The sequence below is a fragment of the Drosophila kikkawai genome, chromosome 2L (genome assembly GCF_030179895.1).
Source record: "Drosophila kikkawai strain 14028-0561.14 chromosome 2L, DkikHiC1v2, whole genome shotgun sequence".
NCBI lineage: Eukaryota > Metazoa > Arthropoda > Insecta > Diptera > Drosophilidae > Drosophila > Drosophila kikkawai.
Genome location: NC_091728.1, coordinates 17,343,247 through 17,369,457, shown reverse-complemented (window position 1 = coordinate 17,369,457; position 26,211 = coordinate 17,343,247). Strand labels below are relative to the sequence as shown.

Below are 26,211 nucleotides of genomic sequence, written 5' to 3'. Positions count from 1 at the left end.
TTATTTTTAAACAACAACAACGCATTATAATGAAGGCGGCGGCACCAGCAGCAGCAGCAAGACCAACAACAATAATAATAACTATAACAACAACAAGGAGTGAAATAGTCGCACATTGATAGGCGATGCTTGATAGCAACAAAAAGGGGAGGTGGAACGAGACGGGAAAGGGGCTGGCAGAGTGGGTGGGGGGGAAAAAGGGGGGCGGCATCAACTGACGATGGTCGTATAAAAATCAACTTCAATATTTGTGTCTATTTTTAGACACAAAACGAAGCGATACGAACGCATGACCGTTGACTGCCATTTGTATGTGTGTGCGAGTGTGTGGGGTGTGTGTGTGTTCGCCGGAGAGAAAACGAGAATGCCAGAGCGCGTGGGGGAATGCCGGAGAGGAGAGTCAGAGAGAAAGAGTACTTGTTGTAATGCGCCGGCCAACGATCGCGTTGCACTGCCAACAACAACAATAATCACAACACACAATTACAACTACTGCAAAAAGCTCTCAGCAATGCGTGCGTATGTGTAAAAGAGAGTATGGGGGCTGTGTGCGTGAGATGTGGAGACGAGACGCCACACAGACAAGTCGACGTCAGACGTCTCTTTGATACCCCGCATTTTTGAAATACCAAGGTATATTTATATATTTTGAATTTTATTTACAAATTGTTTATGGTTTATTGGGCAAATTAAGAAGCATATTTCATTCCATTATTTTTCCAAAATTTTGTTTAAAAAAATGTATCAATCCGAATGTTAAAACCATTAGCATTGTTTTAACACACAAATTAAAAAACCAAATATAACATAAATTATAAAACAGCTAATTATTTTTTAAATAAATCATTATTTTACAATTCTAGAAATAATTTCCAAACTATTAAATATATATTTTAGTATGGCATAAAACTGTGAGCTATCGGGGTTGTAAATGGAATCGTATGTAATAAATCAAGCTGTGGATTATATCTATTATTGCCTAGTTAAAAAATTCCCTCTAAATTCCATCAAAAATTTCCACATTTATCGTAATAATGGTAATTATATTTACTAGTTAACAAATCATTTGCACTCATTCCGATTTTCATCATCAATTAGAAAGTTGTGTGGCGCCTAGATTAGCACACCCGTGCGCCCCTCTATTACCCACTTTGTTTCGAGCATCAAATTTCCCAAGCGAAGGTCAAGCTGTGTTTTTGGTTTCGTTACATTTTCCTCGCACACCGCCGTAAAGCGAATTATTTCCAGTTTTTACTACATTTCGTTACTTATTTTTACATCACAATATTTCGCCGCACTTGGGCAGCGAGCGAGTAAGTGCGCAGCGCATAAGGCGAAGCTCATTTTAGCGTAAAGCGTGGCTTTTATGTAAGCAAAAAGGGGGGCGGCGGGGTTAGACAGCGCCTCCCATATGGCGCATTTTCAGATGAAAACGAGACGAAAATAAATAGAAATGTATGCTTGTGTAGGGGTAATGCATTATGAGGAAGTGAATGATTTAATTTTGCAAAGCTGTTTTTTTGACTCTGTTAAATTATGGGGAAAAACCACGAAAGAACAGCAAACTGTAATATCATGCTTTGTAATTAACAAGTGTTTTTGATTGTAGTTTATACTTACTACTAAAAATGATCATATTATTAAAAAAAATTTATGTATCTTAATAAATAACAAACCAAAAAAAAAAAAAAAAAACTTCATGGAAATACAAAATTTAAATTAAGTCTTCAAATATTATTTACCTTAGGTTGTATTGCCTTTATAGGGTTATTTTAAATTTAATTTAGGATTCCCCATTAGGTATTGTCAGACTACAATTTAATCTTAATAGTCCAAGTGCATTGACTAAGTTGTTTACGTTTCCATAAGAAAAACACTTGAGACACAGTGAGTAAGTTTCCTTTACGCTCATGCATTTTTCTGAGTACAAGAAATTAGTATTGAAAATTATCTATATCGCCTAGAAAGCCAACAACCAGTCATGGCTGATAATAAATGATTTTGTTTTCATTCAATTTATATATAAATATTTACAACTCCTTTTAGGACAATCCACTATTAAAAATCAATAATTCTATTAAAATATTACAAATCTTCATAGGATTTAATAATAAAAATTCGCAAATGTGTTTGGTCCACCCAAAAAACATCTCCCTTACTCCCCACCCCATGTTCTGTTGTCTCAGCTGTTGGTTTGGTTTTAATATCCAGATATGCAGATACATTTGTACAATCTGTTGGCTTGACAAGTGCGTGTGTGTGCGGTTACAATTTGTTTCTGACAAATACAAATACACACACTTTCCTAGATAATTTAGATAAACAATTGATATACAGGGCCGGCAGCTTTTGCTTTGTTTGGGAGGGAAAGGAGACTACGAGCTGGTGGCTTTCCATCCCGATAAGGCGGAATCCCAAACGGAAGTGACAACCGCGTCAGCAGGCTCTTGAGCGTGAAAATTTTGGAACAGTAAGTTCTCTCCTTAGTAGGTCAAATGCGTCAAAAGAAGACAGGCATCGAGAAAGCAAAACAGGCAGCAGATTTGGCCAAGGAAAAGTAGCAGAAGTAAGATGTATATTTTGGCACATGTGAGGCGGGAATGTTTTTGACCTTGTGGCAAAAAATAAATACAAGCATTTTCAATATTTTCATTCCTTCGCAAAAAAAGAGATTTTCTGCAAAAAGCAAAACAAAAAACTGGAAGCGCCAGCAAATGGAAAGGAGGTATCGGTTGGGGCCATGGTATATGATTTATTACTTTAAGACTACACTAAAAATACACGAGATATTGCTAAAGAAGCAGTCATTTGTTTTTAAATGGAATTTTTAAGGATAGAACTTACTATATTTAAAATATTTAAAAATTTAAGATGACCACAAATCGCTACATTTTTATCCTTTTATACGATTTTTAATAGTATTCATACTGTAACCTTATCTAAAGGTTTCCATAAAAACTAGAGCATTTAACCGTCTCATATCACTGCTAAAATGATTTAATTTGCCATTGGAAATCTGAACAGCGGAAACCTCGAGCAGGTGTCCGATAATTTCTTTATGATTGTTCAGTTCATTTCAAAAATCTGACAAACGAAGACAGATATACCTTTCTATGTGACTTTGACATAGATTTTAGCGTCGCTTTGCAAGTACACCGAAAAACCGAGGGGAAACAAACAATAATTACTCTGTTGAGCATGGTGGTGTTCTTCCTCAGTTTGTTGGCTACTTTTTTATTCATATTTCATTATTATTGTTGATTTTTCTTGCCATACAGACATACCTACGTATACATACGTATATATTCTCGAATGAATCAACTCCGATTGAAGAAGGGGAGTGAGTAATTGACAAAGCATTTCTTGGCGCCTCCCATTACGGAAGTTCACATCGCGAGGTCACTCAGTGAAATCTAAGAACAGACCAGGCCTAACCTCCCCTTTTCCCAGCTCCTGTTTCGGGGGTCTTTCAATTATTCTAAGTCGGTCAATGTCAGGCACGCGTCAAGTTAACATTTCGATATAAATATACATATATACGGGGATATATGTACATATGTGTGGTTTTTGTTGGGCCCTGCCTTGAACGCGATTTAAACAACGCATGAGGTAATCTCACATATAGCGATATGCCATATAGTTTCATGTTTCCAAAGAGGATTTGGACACAGGTAAAGGTAAAGGTGTCTGCTGTCTCCTCCACCACCTTCCTCTTATCAGGTTCTTCTTCCCGTTGGATGGAATGACGCACCAGACGGAAGACACACTGTGGGGATTGTTTCGAGGACTGGAGAACTGCTGATCGATCGGGTCGTTGCCTCTGGACAACCAAAGCCAATTGCAGTAAATCTGTCAATTAATATGAAGAGAAGTCCGGACAGAGGCGTTTCGAGTGAAACATTGTTCTGTACACTGATAAAAAAAATAAAATCTTCTTTTGAGATTTTGCGCATTCTTAATTTAAAATCTTACTATAAGACCAAAAATTCTAGAAAGGAGATTTTTCAGGGTATATTTACGAACAAAATAATCTACTTTTAAGATTTGCACATTTTTTGGCATTCTTAAAAAAAAAATCTTAAAAAAAGACCAAATATTCTAATAAGAAGAAGAAAAAATCTTAAAGTAATACCGAAAATGATTCATTTTAAGAAATAAAAATCGTAAATTAAGATTTTTGTTAATCTTAAAAATTCAGAAGAGACGGCTTCTAGTGTTGTCTCTTTTTTTCTCACACAAAAATGGAAGTCATAGTGCCGTCTCGCTCTTACGACCATTCTTAAAAAATCTATTTTTAGCTCAGAGGGGGAGATACATTTTTTTTTGTTTTCTCTGTCCTTGGAACTGTATGTATTTACGTTCCCGACATTAGTGTTTGATTTGCCTCAGTGGCCCAGTTGGTAAGCGGTCGGTCTGTGAATTTTGAGACATGGGTTCGGATCCCAACCGGGGAAAAAAATGTAAGTAGCTTTTAATAAAATTTCTAATACTAATTTAATTTACAATAATCATTTCTAGCTCTATAATTACAGATTATAAAAATTCTTTCACAATAAAATGTTTGGTATTACGAATGTTTAGTAGTATTAACTAAGGCCGGTCTCGTTAGGATTCAAATTTTTTTTTTTCTTAATTTAAGCCTTGTTATGGTCATTTTTTAAGATTTTCGGTCGTTTATCGTTCTTATTTTAAACTTTTTTAAGGATTGAAATAATAATTGAAAAATCTCAAATGTAGAATGAAAAAGTACTTAAAAGGTGACCGAAAATATCCAAAGAAGACCAAAATATGCTTAAGCCATTTTCGTGACCGAAAAATCTCGTTTTTATGACCAAAATTCTTGTTTTTTTTTATCAGTGTATAAATTATAGCAACAAAGTCCGGAAAAGATGAGCCAAAAGTTACGAAAAAGAAGAAGGAAGACAACAGCCAAGTCTCATGTGATGAGTAAAAAAAAAATTAAAGGTTATGGGAGAAGTGCTAAGGAAGAGAACCCAAGGGGTTAAGTACAGTGAAATTTCGTAATTCTTTTATGAAAATAAGCCCACATTCTCACATTCTTTTTAAAGAGCAATCACTGTACTAAAAACTAAGAAACCAACCATATAAAGAGAACGAAGAAAACAGCGCCAGCAGACATTCTGCATAAAATATTCTACTTTATAGAGAATTTCTTGATTACTTCTGCCCGACTAATTGACAGCTTGGACAATGGCGAATTAGCTTTCAGCGAGTGTGTGTGCTGAGTAGAAGTTATGAGCTCAGCTCATGGATGATGACAACATTTGACCATGGGGCCAAGTCGGGCATAAGAAGTTAATGGAATTTATCTTTGTCATAAAAGATATTTAAATATTGCAAAATTCTTGGTAAGAGAACAAGAATTTATATTCCAGATGCTTGCTAGAAGCAAACATTTTATTTTTATTTTAGCAATTAAAATTCTTTGATTTAAAGCAAATACTGATGATTAATCAGTATCACATTTTGCGGTTGCTAGTTGTTGAAGAATAAAATATTGCTTATTTATAGAGGAAATTGATTGTATTTTCTTATAACATAACAGTTATATCATTATCGCAGCAATTTCTTAGTAATTCAAATTCCATGAATAGATTCCCTTTTAATCGGAGGACTCTCTAATCGCTTTTACTTTACTTTACCCTGTACGTAAAGCTCCTTAACCAATTGTAATTTATTTCTTATTCAATATCGTAATGCAGGAAAATCTTTCTTTTCTTATATAATAAGGTAAAGTGATCCACAAAGGCAATTGTTGTTGCAACAGAGTCCAACATCGAGTGTCATTCAGTGGAGAAGACTTTCCTTTTCAATGGACAGGGCCAAAACCAGTTATGTCCGCCCCAAAGTGCCCCCCTTTTATCCGTCTGCTTTTCTTCTATTTGGTAGCCACTTGTCCAAGAGAAGACACATGACATTAGTGGACTCGAGAAGCATGGGGCATGGAACCATGGGAGAGACGCCCTTGGGCCCATGGGTGCATCAATCAGTTGCTCTAATAAAGAAAAACACGGACAAATTGTCTGGTACGGAGATGGAGCAAAATGTAAATGTAATATGGCTGGGATGGGTCAAGGGGAGGGCTGTGTCGGAAAGGGGAAGTTGTTGTCAAGTGCAGGGCCAGTTGGGTCTTCGGTTTTCGAGTTGTTGCTAAGCCGGCAAACAAACACGAACAAACCATTTACCAAGTATGTACATATTGCCAGGCATTACTCATACGACGCGTTGTCACCCCCCCTGCTGCTGCTGCTGCACACTCCACTGGCTATTTTTAATACCCAAGCCACATAATTCATTGTAATTTGCCTTTTGCTGCTGCCAGAGTCTCAGCCCCCTTTTTTTTACATATCTTTCCAGTTGCATTTCGTTTTGGGAAGTGAAGAAAAAAAAAAACAAAGAAACGAGAATCCAAGGGGGTTGCAGCCAGGCAGGCAGGCACTTGACTCCGTCCGCTCTTCGTCACACGCAAATGCGCAATCTGCCAAGAATATATAATACACATATCTTTTGTATCTACTACAGCTTCTGCTGTATATCTCAGTATCTGCACACATGTTTCACTTGCCTTGACTTTGGTCTCCTCTCGTCCCTCTCTGTTTTTAATCTTTTGGCATTCGCTCAATGTAAACTACTGCAAAATAATCCCCTGCTTTTTATGCATTTCCCTCCTATGTAGGTTTTAATCATTTCAATTTAGCCGGCGAATGAATGCAAAACCCCCCAAATAGTGAGTCATCCAATAAGCTCTTTCTATGGCAAACAAATTAGTCATCAGCAGCCTTACGGGGGCACCAATAAAAAAAAGTGTCACCAAGTTTTAGCTCGAAAAAAGTTGGTCAATGAGTTTGGAAACACTCTAGAGATATAAAGCTTTGAGATTATCAACAGCTGGTGATGAAAACATTTTATTGTTTAATAAAACGTTCATAATTTGGTAATACTTTACGGAAGATTAATGCAATTTGCAGTTTATTGTTTTGCCCCGAACAGTCCATGAATTAAAATTACTTATTAGGGATTATTGTAGATTTTTGCAATCTTTCCAATCGAGGGAAATAATTCATGCAGACTTGAAGACATTTAAATTAATCTAATAAACCTTGAATATTATTACAATTTATCACAGTAATTTTCTTCAATTTATATCTTTAATGCCAATTTACTATTTTAGCGTATTTTTGCAGTGTATGGCAATTGAGTAAACTTTTGTATGCTTTAAAACGAACTTAATTAAAGCGACCTTTTGTGTCACGCACGTGTTGTTTTTGCTATTGTTGAGCCACCGCCCCCACAGAATCACACATTGGTTCTCACAAAAAAAAAGTTTAAACACATTCCATGGCTAATTTCATTGATGAATTTTTATTAAATAAATTATTATAATGAGGTTTACCCTCTATTAGAGGTCTCTCCCTCTTTCTCCATCTCTTTTTACTATTTCAACGGTCTTTCTCTGGCTCTACGGTTTTTTACGCTTCCCGCCTAAGCAAGCAATTCCAGCAAATGGACGTAGCGGCGAATTTGCAAACAAACAAAGCAAAAAAAAAACATAAAAATAAAACAACAAAATAAAAGTCACCAACAACAAATTATTTGAGTGGCGAAATTATTTCTTGTGCTCGAAACAGAGACAGCTAAGCCACAGTGGGAAAGAGAAGGCGGCGCGTGTTGGCACTTTAGCGATTTGAAACGAACCTGAAACTAGCCCTAGACTACAACACTAGCCTACATGGAAATTGTACTAAAATTTAACGTGTTTTATTTGCTTTATGGGGTTTTAAAGTACTACATATTCAAGGCATAAAAAATTAAAAAATAATTACTTATTTTGCAGTTTAAGAGTTTTTAGCTAATCTTTTCCTTGCCCATCTCCAAGTTAAAATGTGTAAGTCAGTGTAATATTTACAAGGGGAGGGCACTAAACAAGCCATCAGGCCATCGGACGTTCTCAAAACTTGTTCAAACAACAACGCTTTGTGCGTTCTAAAAATAGTCAAATGCAAACCAAAGTCTCCGGTTTTGCCGTCCATAAATAACTTTTGGGGTCCGCCGCTCCTTTGTCTTTGTCTTAATTGATTAAGACTCTTCCCCTCTTTAGAAAAGAGTAGACAAAGCGGCAGCGTCTTGTGTTAAATTGTGTAAATATTTGATCAGTCCAATACTATTTGAGATAAGACTGAAATTCCAGTCGTAAATGTGATCACAAGTTTTTGTGAATGAATCGAACGCGTAGAATTTCAATTTGAAACGGAAAATGGGAAAAACTGATAAGATAGAGCGTCGTCCATTTTCCATTGAAAGGTTTTAGGTTTAAACGAAAACATTTGGATGAAATTCAATTATAATTATTTTTTTGATAATTTCCTTTCAGTTTTTACGTTTTTCAATTTCAGAATGCTTTTATATTGCAAAAATTTTACCAATTGTTTGTATTTATTCTTATCAGTTTCTTAGAAAATCCCCAATGAAATGGTTTTACCAATTCCAAGAAATTTTTTTTTGAATAAAACTATTCAATAAAGATTATATTTGCCATGTGACTCACCTTTCAGTCTCGGATTCTGCATTTGGTTGCTGTTGTAGCTGTTGTAGCTGCATTGCTGATGTTGTCGATGTGGCTCCTGGTGCGGCTTTTGCTGCAGCTCCTGTTGCTGTTGTTGCGGCGTTCACTTGTTCATCGGTCAAGGTCAGCGCGTTTTTCGTTGGCTCTGCGTTGGCCACAACATTCGGATTCGTTAGGTTTAGATTACTATTATTGGCACTAGCACTCGCGATATTTGTTGGCGGAATCTGTTGTTGTTGCTGCTGCTGATGTTCATCCTGTTGCTGCTGCGGCACCATCAACTGCTGGGGATCGGCAATTGTGGCAGGAGCACTTTGCAAATGCAGCGTGGGAATCGCTGGTGGGGCAACAGCAGCCGTTGATGCTGCTGTGCCTGTTCCTGGTGCACTTGCTCCTGCTCCGGCTACTGATGGCTGCTGCTCGTAGCTGGTCATGTGTGATAACAGCGGCAATGTCTGACCCTGGCCAGTGGTCACCGCTGCATTGGAAGTGTTTGAAGTCTGTTGCTGAGTTGCAGGGGCTGCTGCTGCAGTTGCTCCTGCTGAAGCTGCCGTTACTGCTGCTGCTACTGGTGGGGCTTGTTGCTGTGGTGTCGATTGCTGTGGGGTCTGCTGTTGCTGGTGTTGTTGTTGGGGAAATGACTGTGGAAGTATACCATCTATCTGGGATGTGGCTTGAGGCTGCTGCTGCTGCTCCAGTTGGAAGTTGGGGGCTGCTTGCCCGGCAGCCACAGCTGCGAATGTCGGCGTGATCTGAGGTGTCTGTGGGACCGGCGATAGTGGTTGCTGCTGCTCCACATAGCTGGTGCTTAGCTGCGATTCTGTTGTTGCTGTTGCTGGTGGTCCACCACCTCCTCCTCCTCCGCTGTTGTTGTTGTTGGGCGCAGCAACATCGCCGCCATTCTGATAGCCCGATTCCATGGCCTCCTCGCGCTGCTTCAACTGCTGCAACGTCTGCTGCAGCTGCATGGCCGCCGTGAGAGCATAGCCCATGTTGCCGGTGTCCACGGACTGGGGATTGGGGGAGCTAGCATTGGCATTAACGCTGTCAAAGAGCTGCTGCTGCTGTTGCTGCTGGGCCTCCATGTGCAGCTGGTGCATCCCATGCACCACTGTGGCCGGCGCTGTCATCACCCCACTGGGCGTGGCACTCATCTGTGGCTGTTGCTGCTGGTGCGAGGATTGCTGCTGCTGTTGCGAGTGTTGCTGGTGCTGCTGCTGCGACGATTGCTGCTGCTGCGACTGCTGTTCCGCATAGTTCCAATTGGCATCGGTCGAGTTGGCCTCCAGGTGATTCTCGTTGAGTTTCTGGGTTGGCGGCAGGATCATGCTCTGGGTGGTCTTTTGTGGCGGGGCATCTGACCCACCAACGCCATCCGTTGTGGCCTCGGAAGAAGAACCAGTCTTTTCGTTGTTATTACCACTGCCCACGCTGGAGTGGTCCAGGTAATCCATGCACATCCAGCGACCCCGCTTAAACGGCTCCGTGGACTCGATCTTGACCACCTTAAACCGCTCGCTGCGATGCTGCGTCTCCTTGATGTCGTCCTTCTTCTTGGTGCCACCGGGAGTAACGGCGGCACTCACCACATTGATGATATTATCCGACACGTTCACCTGCACATTTTGAATGGTCTGGCCAAGCGAGGGACCAATGGGATCCACAACCACCAGACCGTACTGGGAACTGGTCGGGATCACCGGGGCATTCGTGCTGAGTGCATTGTTGGCATAGTAGACCTCCTCCTTGGAGAACGTGTCCTCCGACATTGAGGGCGTCTCGTTCTCCAGATCCGTTATCCGACTGTTATCATCCGTGTGAGATTCGTCCAGATCATCGGCCGACTCGTCTCCCGTATCGCCGGCAGCATTTAGCTTCGGATGACCTACGGTCACCGAGGTGATCTCGAATGAGGAAGTCGTCTTTGGTTTGCGTGTGGTGGTGCCGGCACCAGAGCCGCCGCTAGATCCGGAACCAGAGGCCCCACTAGTTATGCCGGCGACGGTCAACGAGGCGTGTCCCTGGCTGAGGCTAGTCTGGTGCGGATGCTGCTGTTGGTGGTGGTGATGCTGGTGATGATGATGGTGATGATGGTGGTGATGTGGCTGATGGTGATGGCTGGCAGTTCCTATGCCTACTGCTGGACCTGCTACTGCTGCTGCTCCGCCCACAGCGCGTGCCCCATTGTTGTTGGGTGAACTGGCCTTGTCACCACTGCTCCCACGGCTGCGGCTGTTGCCGCTAGCCGGCTGCTGCTGCTGCTGCTGTGGGGTTGCATTGCTGTCACTGCCACTGCTGCTGCTGGACTTGGGTGCCAGCGATGTGGAGGTGGACATGGCCGTAGGCGTGGGCAGGCTAGTGTTGCTGCTGGCCCGGGTTACACTCTTAAGTGAGTTTAACCTTAAACTTTCGCTAGTGGTACGCTGAAGGGTTGATGCGTTGCTGCCGGCGTTGTTGCTGTTCTGGTAAATGTTGGGGCCATAGCACATGGCATAGTCTCTGGTCAGCGAATTCACCTTGGTCAGCTTGCGTATGTTGCCGCCAGTGCCGCCTACACTGGCTCCTTTGGCGGGTGTCAGCATGGAGTTCCTGCGCCCAGGATTTTGTCCAGGTCCAGCATTGGCAGCCGATGTCTTGAACTTGGCATTAACCGTGCGATCAAACATGTTGCTGAGGCTGCTGCGCTGCTGTTGCTGCTGCTGCGGGGTATTGCTACCGGTGGCGACTACTGCAACAGTCGCTGCTGGTGATTGCTGGCGGCGCACAAGGGGCAGGGCTTCCTGTGAGTTTTCCGGCGAAGATGCCTGCGAGTTAGTGGGCGACTGATTAACTAAAGTCGATGCTGCTGCGCTGGCTGCGTTGACTGATGAGGAGGTGCTGGCTAGTGGAGGCTGCTGATGCTGCTGCTGCTGTTGCTGTTGGTGACCCGAATCTTCGCTGGCCGCACTTTGATTCTCGGCCATAATCGAATTGGATTTCAGCGTCCGCAAAGTCTTTAGCAAATAATCCAGGATTGCTGACGATTCTTGGATTATTTGGGCCACGGAAAAATGTTTCGATATAAACTAGGGTTTATTTAATTAGTTTTTTTTTTTGCTTGTCTAGTTGTTTTTGTTTTTATGGTTTTATTTGAATTATTTTGGCTAGTTAGCTGTCAGTTGTTGTTCCTGCTTCTGCTTCTGCTGCTTGCCCGCCAATTCGAATGCGATTTTAGCACGACACCGATGCATAATAGCGGTTAGGTTTAGTCTAAACGTTGCGTTGCGTTGTCAGGTGCCACCGACTGCCAACTGATCCGATCCGATCCGATACGTACACCGCACTATATCGTACTATATACCGTTCCGTTCCGATCCGATACGAGGACTAGCGACGATCGCGACGATCACGACGCGAAGCAGTTTGAACCGACAACAGTAAGTAACGCGAAACTCTTGTTTATTTCTACTTGGCTTTTCTTTTCTTATTTTTTTTTTCCGTTTGTGTAGTTGTTGGGGAGTTGATTTGGTTTTGGGGCTAGGCTAATAAATTGAAATTAATTTAGGGGATGCTATTATAATTTGCCTTTCCGCGTTTTATTAGCGGCAGCCACAACAATCTTAGTAGTATTAGTAGTGGTGTGTGGGACACCAACAACACTGAGCACAGCTGGCTTTGGCAGCGACAGCGCCATCTAGCGCCTGGCTTTGTTTAATTTTTTTTCCTTTTGTTAAATATTTTGTTTAAATTTATACTGGGTGTATTATATTTCTTGCCACGAAACACTCACACACGTGCGCACCCCTTCAGACACACACAGGTGGTGCATGTGTACAGCACAGCTGTTAATCGGTTAATCGATTCAATTCCAAATTGATTCGATTCGATTTGATTTCAATATTTTAAGTAACGTTTTTAAAAAGATTGGACTTTGACTTTAGAGAAGACGATGGCGGCACACACTTAAAATATTTACTTATTGATTATGAAAATATTTCGGTGATTTTGGTTAACTAAGGATTTGATTTAGGCTTCTATGTTATATAACTTATATGGGTTGCACTTTTCCTTCTTGTCATCTCCCTTCTCCACACGCACAGGTTCTTTGTTTATCTTTTATTTCCGTTTTGTTGTTGGCTTTCTCGTAGAATTAATCAATTTCTTCGGTTCCGTTTACTAGCACATTGCAGTAAATTGTAGAAATGAAATTCCTGTGAAACAGCAGAGCAGAAAGAAACCGAGACAGTCAGAATTAAATCCAATTAACAAGATATATATGTATTCATTAAACATAAATATTATTTTCTACTATTTGTTTATTAAATTAAATGCCCATGAAGCAATATGCCCGGCACACACACACAAAGATCGAGGCAAAGGCGGAAGGTGAAAGGCAAGGGATAAGGTAAATAATTGCACTGAACAACGCGACGTATACGTAATACGTGGGCTAGAGACACAGAGAGAGAGAAAGAGTGAGGTAGACGGGGAAGACCTCCCCCGAGTGGAAAAACATTTGTCAAGCGTTCATTTGGGTAATTACCACAAATGCATTAAAATTGTGGCCAAGCATTAATAATGGTCTACTCAATAAAGGGTTTGCTCTTGCTTAATTAATTGGACCTAAATGGTTACATTTTAAGAAGAAACGGTTAATGTTGCAAGAGTCTTAAAACGAAGTAATCATTTCGTAATCATTTACAAGTTTAAAAAGTAAAAGATAAGATAAGATAAGACCATTGTCTTAACAAATGAAATATTAGTGGTTCCTCTAAGAAATTTGTATCAATGTTTTTCATTATCAAACTTTATTTTTCAGCGGATTAAACAAATATCTACATATCTTTAGGGATCTGGCCTTAGGTTTAAACCCAACCTGCTGCCTCTCTGTATTGGATGATTTTCTATAAGTATCTAGTTAAATTCCATAACTGCGTAGTTCATGTTCGTTTATTATCATCATCATGACCATGTTGTTGATGATGCTTTTGTGTGTTTTTCATTATTTTTTGTTTCGCCTTTTTTTTTTTTTGTATTATTGATTTCATTGAGTTGTCTGAGTTGTGGGGTACGTCGTAGTTTTGTTGAATTAGTTAAGTGCTACATTAGAAGAAGGGGCTTCCTTCCGAACTAACGCAAAAAACCCGATTGTTTGTTTGCCTTTAATAACTTTTTGTGCAAAAATATATATCTTTTTCCTCTCGTTTTCTCTTGTTGCTTCTTTTTGTTTATCGTCTTATTTATTTTTGCATTTGCAATTGAGTATTTAAATATTTATTTTTCTTTCGGCATTGATTTTTTCCCACTCATTATTTAATCGATTTCATTTGCGGAAATCAGAAATGAGAGAAAGATAAACGGCAGTCACAAAGTGAGTCGACGCAAAAAAAAAGTTGCCAAAAAAGTTTGCAAACATTTTCGGGGCACACGCGCGGTTTTTTTCCCCCTTTTTATGCGTACTTGTGTTGGTTAATAACCGTAAGCTTTGACGATCATTCATAAATTGCGTGGACTGGTTAGAAAAGACTGTGAGTAAGTGTGTGCCAGTACAGTGTTCACTCCACAAGAGCTATTTATTCAGAATATATTCAAATTAGTAGAAGAAAATTGTGAGAAAATTTAAAAATATTTCTAGAAATACTGCAATGTGCTAATTATTTTCATAATAATATAACAGTGAAAAATTAAATGTAACACTTAAAATTCCCTTTATTTATATGGGTAAGATATAGATGAAATTTGTGTAAAAGTAGATTTATATTTCCAAATTACTATATGCACATATATTCGAATAATTCCTGTAGTTACGTTTGAACTCTGCTTGTGCCCTGCCAGAAGGCAAAGTCAAGACCTTGACGCTACTCGTTTATTCTCTTTCTCTCTAGCTTAATTTTGTTTTATTTCTTTTGCCTAATCGAGTTATAAACGACGCAAAAAAATCTGATTATTTCGTGGCTAAAAGAGGAATTAGCTAAACAAAAAACACAGATAGAAGCCACAAAATCAGCAAACCCGAAGAACAACCGTGCAAGAGAGAAAAAAATCAGTTATAGGTCAACATTGGTCGTAGCACTCTGTCAAGGTGGCTTTTTTGTGGCTCTGGTGTTTGTTAGGTCTTTAAGAGTCTATTGGCCTTGTTCTTGAGACGCACGCCACACAGGTGTTGAATGATGCCTCTTCTGGTTATTTGAATACTTTTCGGAGATCGTTAGGGTAAGGGAGTTAAAAATGTATATTATAAAAAAAAACTACGCAAAAATTTTAACTTTTTTTATCTGTATTTTAACAACAAATAATTGAAAAGTATATAAACAAACTTAATTGATCTCGTAGATACACTATTTTTTTCAGTAGAACTCTGATGCATCTGTTCGGTCTCTCCACGCCCTGGCCACACTGTTAACCCTTACCATAAAGCAATTAATTTAAGGATTCAATCCTTTACAATCCCTATTCGGCCCCACCTTGTTTAAGAAGCCATTTGTATAATAACTCAACTTCTAGAATCTAGACAATCGACTTGGACCCCTTTTAACCCTTTATAGCCGATAATCAAAGTATCGTTGTAGGCACCAGATTTCGCAAACACAACAACAACAAGGTGGAAAGAGTAGACAAGGAGAGAATAGGATTTATTCTCTTCTCTCACTTTGACTGCCTCAATAGGCAAAAGCAACAATAATAAGGAGAGCGCCGAGATGTGGCAAAGCAAATGAGAACTAAAAGTGCAGACAAGAAAGAAGCAACAGAAGAAGAACTAATTGCAACGACAAAGCATAAAATCGATGGCAAGCCACCAACAGCAACAACAACAGCCGAAGCAATTACAACAAATGTAATAAAAAGCAACTACAACAGATAGCACCGGAGAGGGAGAGAAATACAGAGAGCAAGCGAATGCGCGTTGAGCAAATTGCAATTTGACAGAGAGAGCGGGAGCCTGTTGGCGCTCTCCTCCTTTTTCACTACCTCCTGCCTCTGCTACTTATTCTTCCTTTGAACGTGGGCGCCTACAAGTGGGCAGGCCGGGGGGAGGCCGCATACCTAGCAAACCGCAAAAGGAGCAGCGAAAAAAGTGCAAATTGGAGAGCAACCGCCGCTCTCTCTGTCTCTCTCGCGGACAGCTGCCGGTAATCAATATTGATGATGATAGCAGCAGCCGAAGAAGAAAATAAGCGAGATGGGAAAATGTACCAAAAATGTTTGCAGTGCATCGGAGAAAAGTTAAACATATTATAAAATGTAAATTAAAAATAAAAAACTACTATATATTATTTTGAAAAAGTCAAGTCACTGTGTAAATTAATTCTAGCGAATTTTGTTTAAAGCTTTGTTCATTTTAGAGAGTTTACTGTTGTTCCATATAATATCACAATAATAATCAGATATTTTAAGTAAAAACTTTGCAATCCGAGTTTCATTCTCTTTCCATATCTGCCTTTTAATAGGACATCCCCTCGCCCCTCTCTTCCTCTCCTTAAGGAAATGATTCACAGTGCAAAAAAAAAAAAGGAAAACGAAAGGAAAAGAAAAACGAAGGCGTTGTAGGAGGAAGTGAAAGAACCCGAAAGAGAAATGGGAAGCGAGAGCGAGAGACCACGAGAAGGCAATGAAAATGTTTATCAAACGATATAAAACAGCCAGAGAAAAGAAAGGCGACACAGATGAAGCAACAACAAGTCAAAGATACAATGACAATGCTGCATCCATGAGATACTCAGATACAATATCGAATCAAATAAAATTGTTCAATCGAATTGAGACGTTGAAAGTATAAATTTAAGTAATAAAAGCTATAAAAGGAAACAGGAAAATGTGGTCTTAATGTTACGTATGTGAAAATACCCTAGACAAGAGGCTGGGTGGCATAAAGCAATCAAAGAAAAGCCAAATTTGTATTAAACTATTCATTATTTACAAAAATAGTTTAACTAAGCTTCTCATTAACTCTAGAAAAGTCTAATCAACCAACAGCTGATCGGTATCGTCTTGATTGCAACACTGTCCATAACAATAAGTGAAGTGAAACCAATAAATAAATAAATTAGAACACTACAACATCGAGTACAAAAGATGTGTGAGGAGGGCGGATTGAAACCGTGTTTGGTAGACGTGACTGTCTGCACATACATTTTATCTCCTTGTACCTTAGGTCTATGAAAACCAGGCTTATTTGTTCATATTTAAAACTACTTTATAAAAAAAAGTTGGGATCTTTAGCGAATGAGAAAAGTTGTTTACTCTAAGCCTTTGGATAAGCTGCCAAACTTTTGTGCCATGTGCCGAGCGGAGTCAGGACCGTATCATATTTCCAAACAGAAACTTATAGTCCAGTGACTATTACAAAGTAGTCCAGATTGCAAAGGAAGCAAAACTTTTGCCACGCGGGCCAACAAGAAGGGGCGCTCTGGGCTGAAGTTTGTTTGTCTTTTGAAATCTGAGATCCTATCGGAGGGATGATCGTCACAGCCTTTGAGATGATGTTGTTTAAGGGTTCAAGGGCGCGGGCAAAGCCAATCAGAGTTATCGATACTTGGCAAAAATATTGAGACTGGTTTAAGACCAAAGTAGAAATGATATATTCATATTCATTAAAGGGAAGAGAGTTCAAGAAAAGGAATATTCAAATACGATTTAGTTTTGACTTGAACTTGAACAACGAAATACAATTTCATTTGGTGTGTTACTGGAACGGCCAAGCCTTATTAAAAATAAACAATACACGAAAGCACTTGTGAGCTAAGCGAAAAATCAATAACTCGTATTTTGAAACTCCAATTTCTTACGAAAATCACACAAAAAAAAATTATTAACAATAATATCGGCTTGCAAACAAGTAAAATTTTGCGAAAAAAGGAGAATAACAAGACACTTGACAAAACAATCAAGGCGAAATAGAAACACAAAATAAACAAAACTCAGCCAGCTGACATTATAAACAAAAGCAAATGGCAAAAGAAGGCAATAAAAAAAGAGAGAAGGAGACTTATTTACTTCGTTTTTAATGAGTATTAAGAATGAAAGAGTGGAAACTCCAAGGTACAAAGTGCAAGCTGCACAACATCAGTGCGAAAGTAAGGGGAAAGGAGGAAGAGCAAAAAGGATGGGCACACACACAGGCACACCTCGCAAAAGCAGACACACAATTACACAATTTCTGCACAGTATATTCCGCGTTGTTTCATTGAATTTTCCGTGTTGTTTCTTTTGATTTCTTGTACTTTTTATTTGGTGCTCATTATCTGATCGATTTGTTGCGGCAATTTTCAGATTTTACCTCTCTCTATCTTTCGTTCGTTCCGAATTACGCGAAATTAAACTTGTTTATAAAGCGAGGTATAAAAAATAACAACAACCGAACGGCGACAATTTAAAATTCGGTTTGGATTTTAGTTTTTCGTTGCGTTTTGCTAATCGGACAAAAGGAAGGTAAATGACAGTTTTGACAGTTGGCTGGCATAAGCAAAAACTAGAGAGGCACAGAGAGAGAGAGATTGCCGGAGAGCACCACGAGCCGGAGAGCGGAAGAGAGCATGGCAATGGGGAAAAGAGAGAAAGAAAGAAGGAGAGCAAAGCGAGAGGTATTAAATAAACGAATAAGCGTGCATAAAAGATTGGCGAAAAAAGTTTTGTGCAAAAAACGAGCACGAACGAAATCGCCAAACAATCGAATTCAACAATTTTTTTTTTTGCAAAACTTTCGGCGAGGTTTTTCCTATTTTCCTGGCAAAGGCGGCTCGCACACACACCAACAACACTCAAACACGCACATACAAGTCTCTCACTCTCGCTCGCTCTATCTCTCTTCTTTGGGAGAGTCGGCAATCCACAACTTTTTCGCAATTCTCTCCGCTTGTCACAATACATTTTGCAGCTATTTGGCTTTTTGCAAATAAATTAATTTTTCAGCGCATATAAATTTTCCATCAGTGCCTTTTGTGCTCCGTTTTCTTATTCAATTTACACGCACACACACACGGCCAAAGCAGCAGCAGTGGCACACACACAAGCACCACCTAGCGCTGCCTCGCTCTCTCACACACATACAGCGAACGCACACGTCACACTCACACAAGCACACGCACGCACATACACAGTTTTTTCTTCGATTTTGCGCTGGCCTCTCAGCCTTTTTCGCTTTTTTCCCGTTTCGACAAATTCGAATTCGCCAGCACCGCGTGTCCTATAATCGGGCGAATCGTTCCGCGATAGTTTATGTTTTAAAGCGTTTCTCTCTCGCTATTATCAATAACAAAACTAAAATTCTTTTCACCTTGAAATTTTTACGGAGACCAGCGACCAGTGTGACCGCGATACAAAAAACCAGTGTGACCGTAGAAATACCATCCGGCCATTTCATAAATGCCCTAAAAATTACCTTTTTAGGGTCCAAGTCGACGGTGTGGAACTTGGCTAAAATAAAGGGTGGGAACTTGGATGCACATAAAAGTGGAGTCTGGCAGCGTTGATGGCTCGTGAACGGGAAGTCTGGCAGCGCAGCAGAGCTGCCAGACTTTCCTTTTATGAGCGATCAGCATTGCCAGATCGTCCGAAATATTTAAATTTGAAGGAGTAATTTTCGACCCTATAAATTATATATATTCTTGATCACCATCAACAGCCGAAGCAATTTAGCTATGACGGCCAACAAAAAAATGTTACAATTTTTAAAGAATTATTATATTTATAATTTTTAAATTTCCAAAAATTATACAAATTTGTGCCGATGTTTTAATATTAAATAAATGAAAATAAGTAAAAAACAGAGCCTTTGGCAATATGCGATGACTTGAGAGATTCAATTCAAATTAAAAATTAAAATTCCTGAAAAAATATTTTTAAAATATAGTTATATCTACGTCTGGTTTTTTTTTTTAATTAAAATAATATAAACTCAAGAAGACGTGAATTTAAGGATTAAGTTAAAGTAATTTAGTAAGAATTGTAAATAAAATTTTCAATAAAAGTATTGAAATTACCATTTCTATATAAAAATAATCCCTATCAACCTCTGATTCTCAAATTCAATTTGTTGCTACTAAATAAAAACAAAATTAAGACGCAACTCCTGCGCCCATGTTCAGTGTGGCATTCAGTCATACGGATTTTCCTGCATCGTCCCATCGATGTCAAGGCGAAAAGAAATCACGCTAATGATCGACGCACCCTTCGACAGTTGAGACCCCACCATGTACGTCGAATATATGGATATATATACACACAACTGACCACTCCGTCTGCGCCGGAACGTGTTCGGGATTAGAATTAATTCCTTTCGGCCCCGCCCCCTGCCACCTTTCCAGCCACCCGTCAGCGATACCAAGTGCAGGCGACACCCCCTCGCACACACCGTCTCATTCAAATTGCAGCGACTGGACCGAAGGATAGGAAAGGAAAAACAACGGACAAACAGCGACGCCGCCTGAGGACCAGGACCACCAGACTCCCCCAAAAAAATCTCCCCTTTATTTTATACGTTTTACTAGCAACACTCCACGGTTTTGCCGGACATGTTTTGTGCGTAATTAGTGCAGACCGATGCATTGCACCCTCGTTAAATGCCAAGTCCTGGAATCCAGTCAAGCGTGCTTACGTTCCTCCTTTCGGGCATTTTTGCTTTTCTTTAACAATTTCCATTTGATTGCATTCCGAACGAGAGGAAGCTGCTTTCTCGAGCGTTCATTAGGGTGACCAGCGTCGACGAGCTTAACTGTCATTTCCATAAGACGGCCATTTCAGTGAGGCGGGTTACACTGAGAGAAAGGCAAGATTATCTGATGGAGGGAGGATTCCTTTATAAATATTAATTTAATATCTTATATTTATTAAAAATATAATTTATAAAATTATGTAAATGACTATTATAGATAACGCTTCAATCATAAATTATTTAGTTCTTAAAGAAATATCTTACAGTGTATTTGGAGCAGAAGAGGCTGTCTGTTCTCTCTTCCCCCCAAAATACACTCCCACACACATGCACACCTTCACACACACCACACACACATACCCCATCGCATATGCAAAACTTTGCCGTTTCATTTGAATTTCCTCACTTACATATTCCACATCTTCTTCTCTTTTCTTTCTTTTTTGGGGGCTTTCTCCTCATTTCGTTGCCCGTAATTATGAAGATGAATGTTCTTATTGCTTTTATATCCCTTTTGCGTGTGTGTGTGCGTCTTTGTGTGTGCTTGTGTGAGTTTAGCTGCCGACATTCTCTATTAATAATGCTTTCAGTCACACTCTGCATACACGTTCGTTTGAATTTGTTGCCATTCGGACTGTTTGGCATTCTTTTTTGCGGGGTTTTTGGGATGCTAAACAGTGGTAAAGTGTTGGAAAAAAAGTGGAGAAAATAAGACAAGCAGTGCTTGACATTCTTTATAGTTATAATTATACAATTAAATACATTTTCCAGAATTTTAATCTGAAAATCTTTAGATTATGAAAGCATTTACAAAACTTTTCTAAAATAATTAATTCCATTTTTTAATTCCCTTAACTTTTTTTAAGTATGACTTAATTAAATCACTAAGCTTTGTTAACAAAATATAAATTCAATTTTAATTTTCTTGACACTCTTCATATTTAAATAAATATTATATAATTATAAATAAAATTAGTAAAAACAGCCTTGAAAAAGAATTACCGGAAAAAATTTGAGTTCTGGAAAAGCCTTGCATACTTTCCAGCGAAGCTTAACTAAGATAAGTAGAGACTGTGACTGTTATTACTGTCCGATTGAGTTTAAAAAAGTAGGGTTTACAAGCCAACACCTGTATATCTTGTATATATGTATATCCTACATCTTGGTAGCTATCAGCTAATAATATTATAATTTTAAAGGTTATGAAACCAATATACTAAAAGTTTTTTAGAACGTTGATACAAATACCTATATTGTGACCGTAAATATTGATCCAATAGAGTTGAAATTTGAGAGTTCTAAAGGGATTTAAGAGAGATTATCGTAATTTAATGCCTGACAAAGGCTTCTTGCCCCACTGTGCGGGAGGAGCGCGTGCAACATGCGTCGCGTCGCGAGGAGTCTCCTCCCATCTCGCATCTCGGCCTCATCTCGTCCTTTTTCGTTTCGACGACGGCCGCCGCAATAATAAAGGAAAATCCGACAGGATGCTAATGCGTATTTAGTTATTTAGTTGGTGTGTGTGTGTATGTGGGGTGGCGGTGGACTTAGGACTCGCCGCGCTCATGTTTGTTTTACGCTCGTGTGTGTGTTTGTGTGTGATTGCGGGGGATGCAAAAAATATATTTGCATATTATCGATTTTCCCCCCTCCAATTTCCCGTGCCACCCGAAAAATTGGACTGGGAAATGGAGCGTACAGAATACACATAAATTCTGATAAGAGAGGCAACAAAGACGAACGAACGAACGAAACTTAAAGGACGCCACCGCGGCAGCAGGCTCATCTTACATTTATAGAAACTTAAGGCCTCCTAAGTAGCTTAGTATACAACTTAAACCGATCAATTTGATTTTCAAATGGGAAAAAAGGAAACTTGAGACTTGAATACAAAACGTGTCGGAAGCTCACATACAAAATGGCGAAGGTCCTTTAAGCCCGTCGTAAGCGGATTTTAACAATTTAAATAGAATGTATTTTTTTTTTTTAGAGGGCAAAAATGTCAAATGTTTGAGCCGAAACGAATGCGTCCAATTAGATTTGGGCTGGGCCAACGAAAACTTTCCAATCAACCCTCAGGGCTTGTATTTTTGCTGCGTGGGATTTTTGAACAGCTGCCTCCCCTCCACGCGGTATAAGAGGTCCACCTACACACACGAGTCCTGGAGTTCTTGAAGGCAGAAATTATGAAAAGTAATGAACTGTAAATTGAATTGGCATTGTGTGGAGGAGAATTTGACCAAAGGGAAGGAATTCCAACCACAAAAAGAGGCATAAATAAATATAAAAAATAATATTTTTGTACCATTTGGTATGCGGAATTATTATTGTACATTGAAAGGATATACAAAATAATAAATAAACTTGTGATATTAAAATAACATTTATATAGATTTTATAACAATTAAAATAAAGTCTAAAAGTCGGCTACAATATGTTTGTTTTAACCTTTTAAAGCAATTTATTTTAAAAAATGTTTTAAAAAGACAAATATATAGTAATATGTATATTATACAAGTCCTACCTATTCTTCCTACACACTAAAATAATGATGCTCCTATCCTCCCAACTAAGCCATGATAATAACAATCATATATAACAATAATAACAATCCAATAAGAACGATAATGCATTGCAAATGTCATAAATATCAATATGAGACGGAGACAGGCGAAAAGAGTTTCCTTTGCTCGTTCTATTTTTTTTTTTTAGATATAAATTCCATTTTAATGGTCACAACTCAGTGAACGTCTAGGCGGGATAACATGAATGTCCTATTTAAAGGATTAGCCCATTGAGTTATGAGCCAACAAAGCCGAATTGGACATTGTCACATAAAATATGTCCCTGGTAGAATTTGCTTTTTAAGTTAATTTTATTTTATGTGTGCTATTCCACTCCGAAACGCGTTTCTTTTTTTAATGGTGATTTATCTGAAGGGACCCGAAAAAAGCTATGGCGAAAGTGAAGGAGTAGAGCAGTCAGGGACGTAGGCCAAGTATAGGGGGTGCAGTGTAAGCTTTTTTATGGCCACATCCTTGCTGACAAATGGCCGAAGGAGTCGCCATTTAGAGGCTGTTTCGAATCGATTTCGAATCTAACGTGTTACATATTAATTGCCCATAATTTATGGTCCTGCATTAAGACAACTTTCCCTGATTTGTTGTTCTCCCTTTTATATTTTCGATTTCAATTCGATTCTGCAACGTTTTCATTTCGATTTTTTTGCAAAAACTAAATTAGGCGTACGTGAAGCAAAAACAATTTCAAAGCTCATTAAGTGTTTGGCTCTCCTGCTGATATTTTTTTTATCCCTTGGCTGATCAGTAAGAGGATAAGTCTAGGCGGAAATTATAACTTGGTATTTTTTGCGGCTTCCCCGGTCAGATTGGACGGATTCTGGCATCCTGCATAAGGGTTGTCCGGTTGGATACTTCATTCTGATACGAATATCTATCATCTGTGTTTGATGGTACGGACTGACAAGTCTCGAGGGCCTGCAAATACTCATAAGTGCCGCAATTGCTGAATGATTTCTACGTGGGGATGCTCTTTAATGGATGGTTTCGGTGACGGTCCATCAGGAGTGTCTGCTAGACTAATTTCTCTAGGAATTACTGGTGGTGAGGTGGAGCTGAAAAATAAATAGATTTTTATTAAAATTGAGAAATTTGTACAGAAATTGTGGTTGTTTTTAAATAAATTAGAAACAAGCCTAAGAGTATGCAATTAAATATTCAACATCTGTTACATTTATTATTTTATACCATATTAAACCTTAGATTTTTGTTTTAAAAGCAAATAATGATATATCAAAAATGTTTTAGATTTTTAAAAACACTTAATTTGTAAATTGAAGGTATTTTATTTTTTACAATAAAAATTAAAGAATCCTGCTTCTTGAACGGTCCTTACCTTTTTTTTTGCTTAACAAAGCTAATACAAATTATATTAAAAAGGTTAAGAAGGTTTTTATATATTAAAAAACATTTCTTAGTTACTCTTTTAATTGTTTACTACACAAAAATAAATTGCTTCACAATTTCACTAATCCCAAACTATTAGAAAACCAATTGTATGTGTGCTTATATGTGCAAATATCTTACTCATCAAATCATTGCCCGCTGCTGGTCCGTTTCGTCCCTTTCCCAAAATGGTATAAGTAATTTCCCTTTGACAGCTCCATGCGTTTGTATTATGTTTTTATCTCGACACTTGCCAGAAATCTATTAGATTCTGACTCAGAGAGATCTCAGCCCTCGCCCGACACTATCCCCTTGGACAGGACAGAAGACACTGCATCAATCCTGGCCCAGACCCTTGCACGTCGCCTGCATTCGTAAGTCTGCACATTTGTTTCCCTTTTTTGAGGGCTGGAGCTAGTTGGCTGTGGGGTCTTCTACATATTCACAATTAATATTCAAGCAACCGTTTCCCCCAAAGACCTAATCCAGAAACTAGAGATGGTTCTTGGTGTACTTTTAGCTAGAAAAATGTGTATCCTTTCGGAAAGTAGCTATTTTTAAACATTTTATTACCATTCCCATATCTAAATATAAATTTTAGAAATTAATATAATTTATAAAAAATATTACTACAAGAAAAAAACATTTTCTATATTATTTCTATAACATTTCCTCTCCCAATTGTATCCTTTTCCCTCAAATTTCAGATATACCTTGACATCACTGGCAGGACCCATCTCCGTAGAGCCTTCCTCTGGCTTCACGCCCCGCCATTTGATGGGGTGCGAATTGCGATTCAGCAGGGTGCGATGCGACTTATCCGCAGTGTCCGAGTTCGGGGGAGTTCGAGTTTCCTTGAGATCCCTGCGTTTGCTACATCCTTGGCCGCATTAAGTGTAGACATTATTCATTTTTGATGATGAATTTCCATGTCTCGCATGTCTAGGGTTTTTCCTCGTCCTCTGTGTGTGTGTGTCCAGTAATAAGTAATAAGTGCAGAGTTGAGCAAAAAGATGTGAGGGAAAAAAAGTAAAATAAATAAATCCAAGTGGGGGAGGCACATGAAAAAACTTTTAGTTCTGTTGCTGTTTGGCATACAAATGAGTTAAAGTTTTACCGTGGGTGTGTGAGGGGTTACCCCGGTGGTGGAGTGGGAAAAGTCCAGGAAAATTGCCACATTTTTTTTCGGAGAGGTGCTTTTCCTTGAGATTGTGATGATGATGGGGAGAAGTTTAAGTGAATTTTGGTTAGGGTTTTTTATTTTATTAAAATAAAAAGAAACACTATTTTTAAATATTAATTTAAAATTGTATTAATAAGTAAAATGTTTATGTGCCTATATATAATTTGGAAAGTTCGGCAAAAGCATTTTATAAATTTCGATATTTTTCTAAATTGTATTTTATTATCATTTAAATTAAAAACCTGAAGCTTTGTTCGTTGGTTTTAATAGATTTTAGCGCCGTTTTCTGGCGTTTCTTGGCGCGTTTTTATTCTGAGTCTTGGGTGGTTTTAGAGCGGTTTTTAGAGCGATTTTAACGCGGTTTTGGAGCTGGCTTTAAGCGCCATTTTGATGCGTTTCTGTTGCTGGTTTAAGCTCGAGATTTAAGACCGATTTAAACACGAAATTTGATTTATATGTATATAAGGCAGTATTGCCTCGGGTTATAAACCAATATTTTGGCGCAGTTCCTGATGTTCAGCAGGGTTTCATTATCATAATTTCTTATATACGAAATATTATATAAATTACTTTTTTTCTTACCTTAACAACGCTTTTAAAAAGTATAATCTTCCAACAATTACTCAAAAAATACATAACCAAAAACTCTATTTGAAAAATAAAAAAAGAAACTGAAACCACAAAAAAACCTTCCTATTTCCTCCACCTCCTTTTATTGGTCAACATGTCCTCCACGCCCACGACATTTATCTCTGAATCAAGGCAGTGACAGGGCCTAACCATTTGTATCCTGTTCTCCTTGGACTGCTTTCCCCCTCAGCCAGAGTTGTCATCACTTTCTCCGCACACA

At 38.8% G+C, this 26,211-nt stretch overlaps 1 protein-coding gene across 7 annotated transcripts in view; it reads right to left on the bottom strand.

Moving 5' to 3' along the window:
- Positions 1-11,617, bottom strand: part of bun (TSC22 domain family member bunched) — a 104,972-nt gene extending 93,355 nt beyond the window's left edge. For all 7 annotated transcript variants that reach the window (XM_070289131.1, XM_017170053.3, XM_070289133.1 and 4 more), the window contains exon 1: positions 8,567-11,617. In XM_070289131.1, coding sequence (XP_070145232.1) covers positions 8,567-11,547 — 2,981 coding nt within the window. In that variant the 5' untranslated portion in view covers positions 11,548-11,617. The remainder of the gene's footprint in view (positions 1-8,566) is intronic.
- Between the last annotated feature and the right edge of the window lie 14,594 nt (positions 11,618-26,211).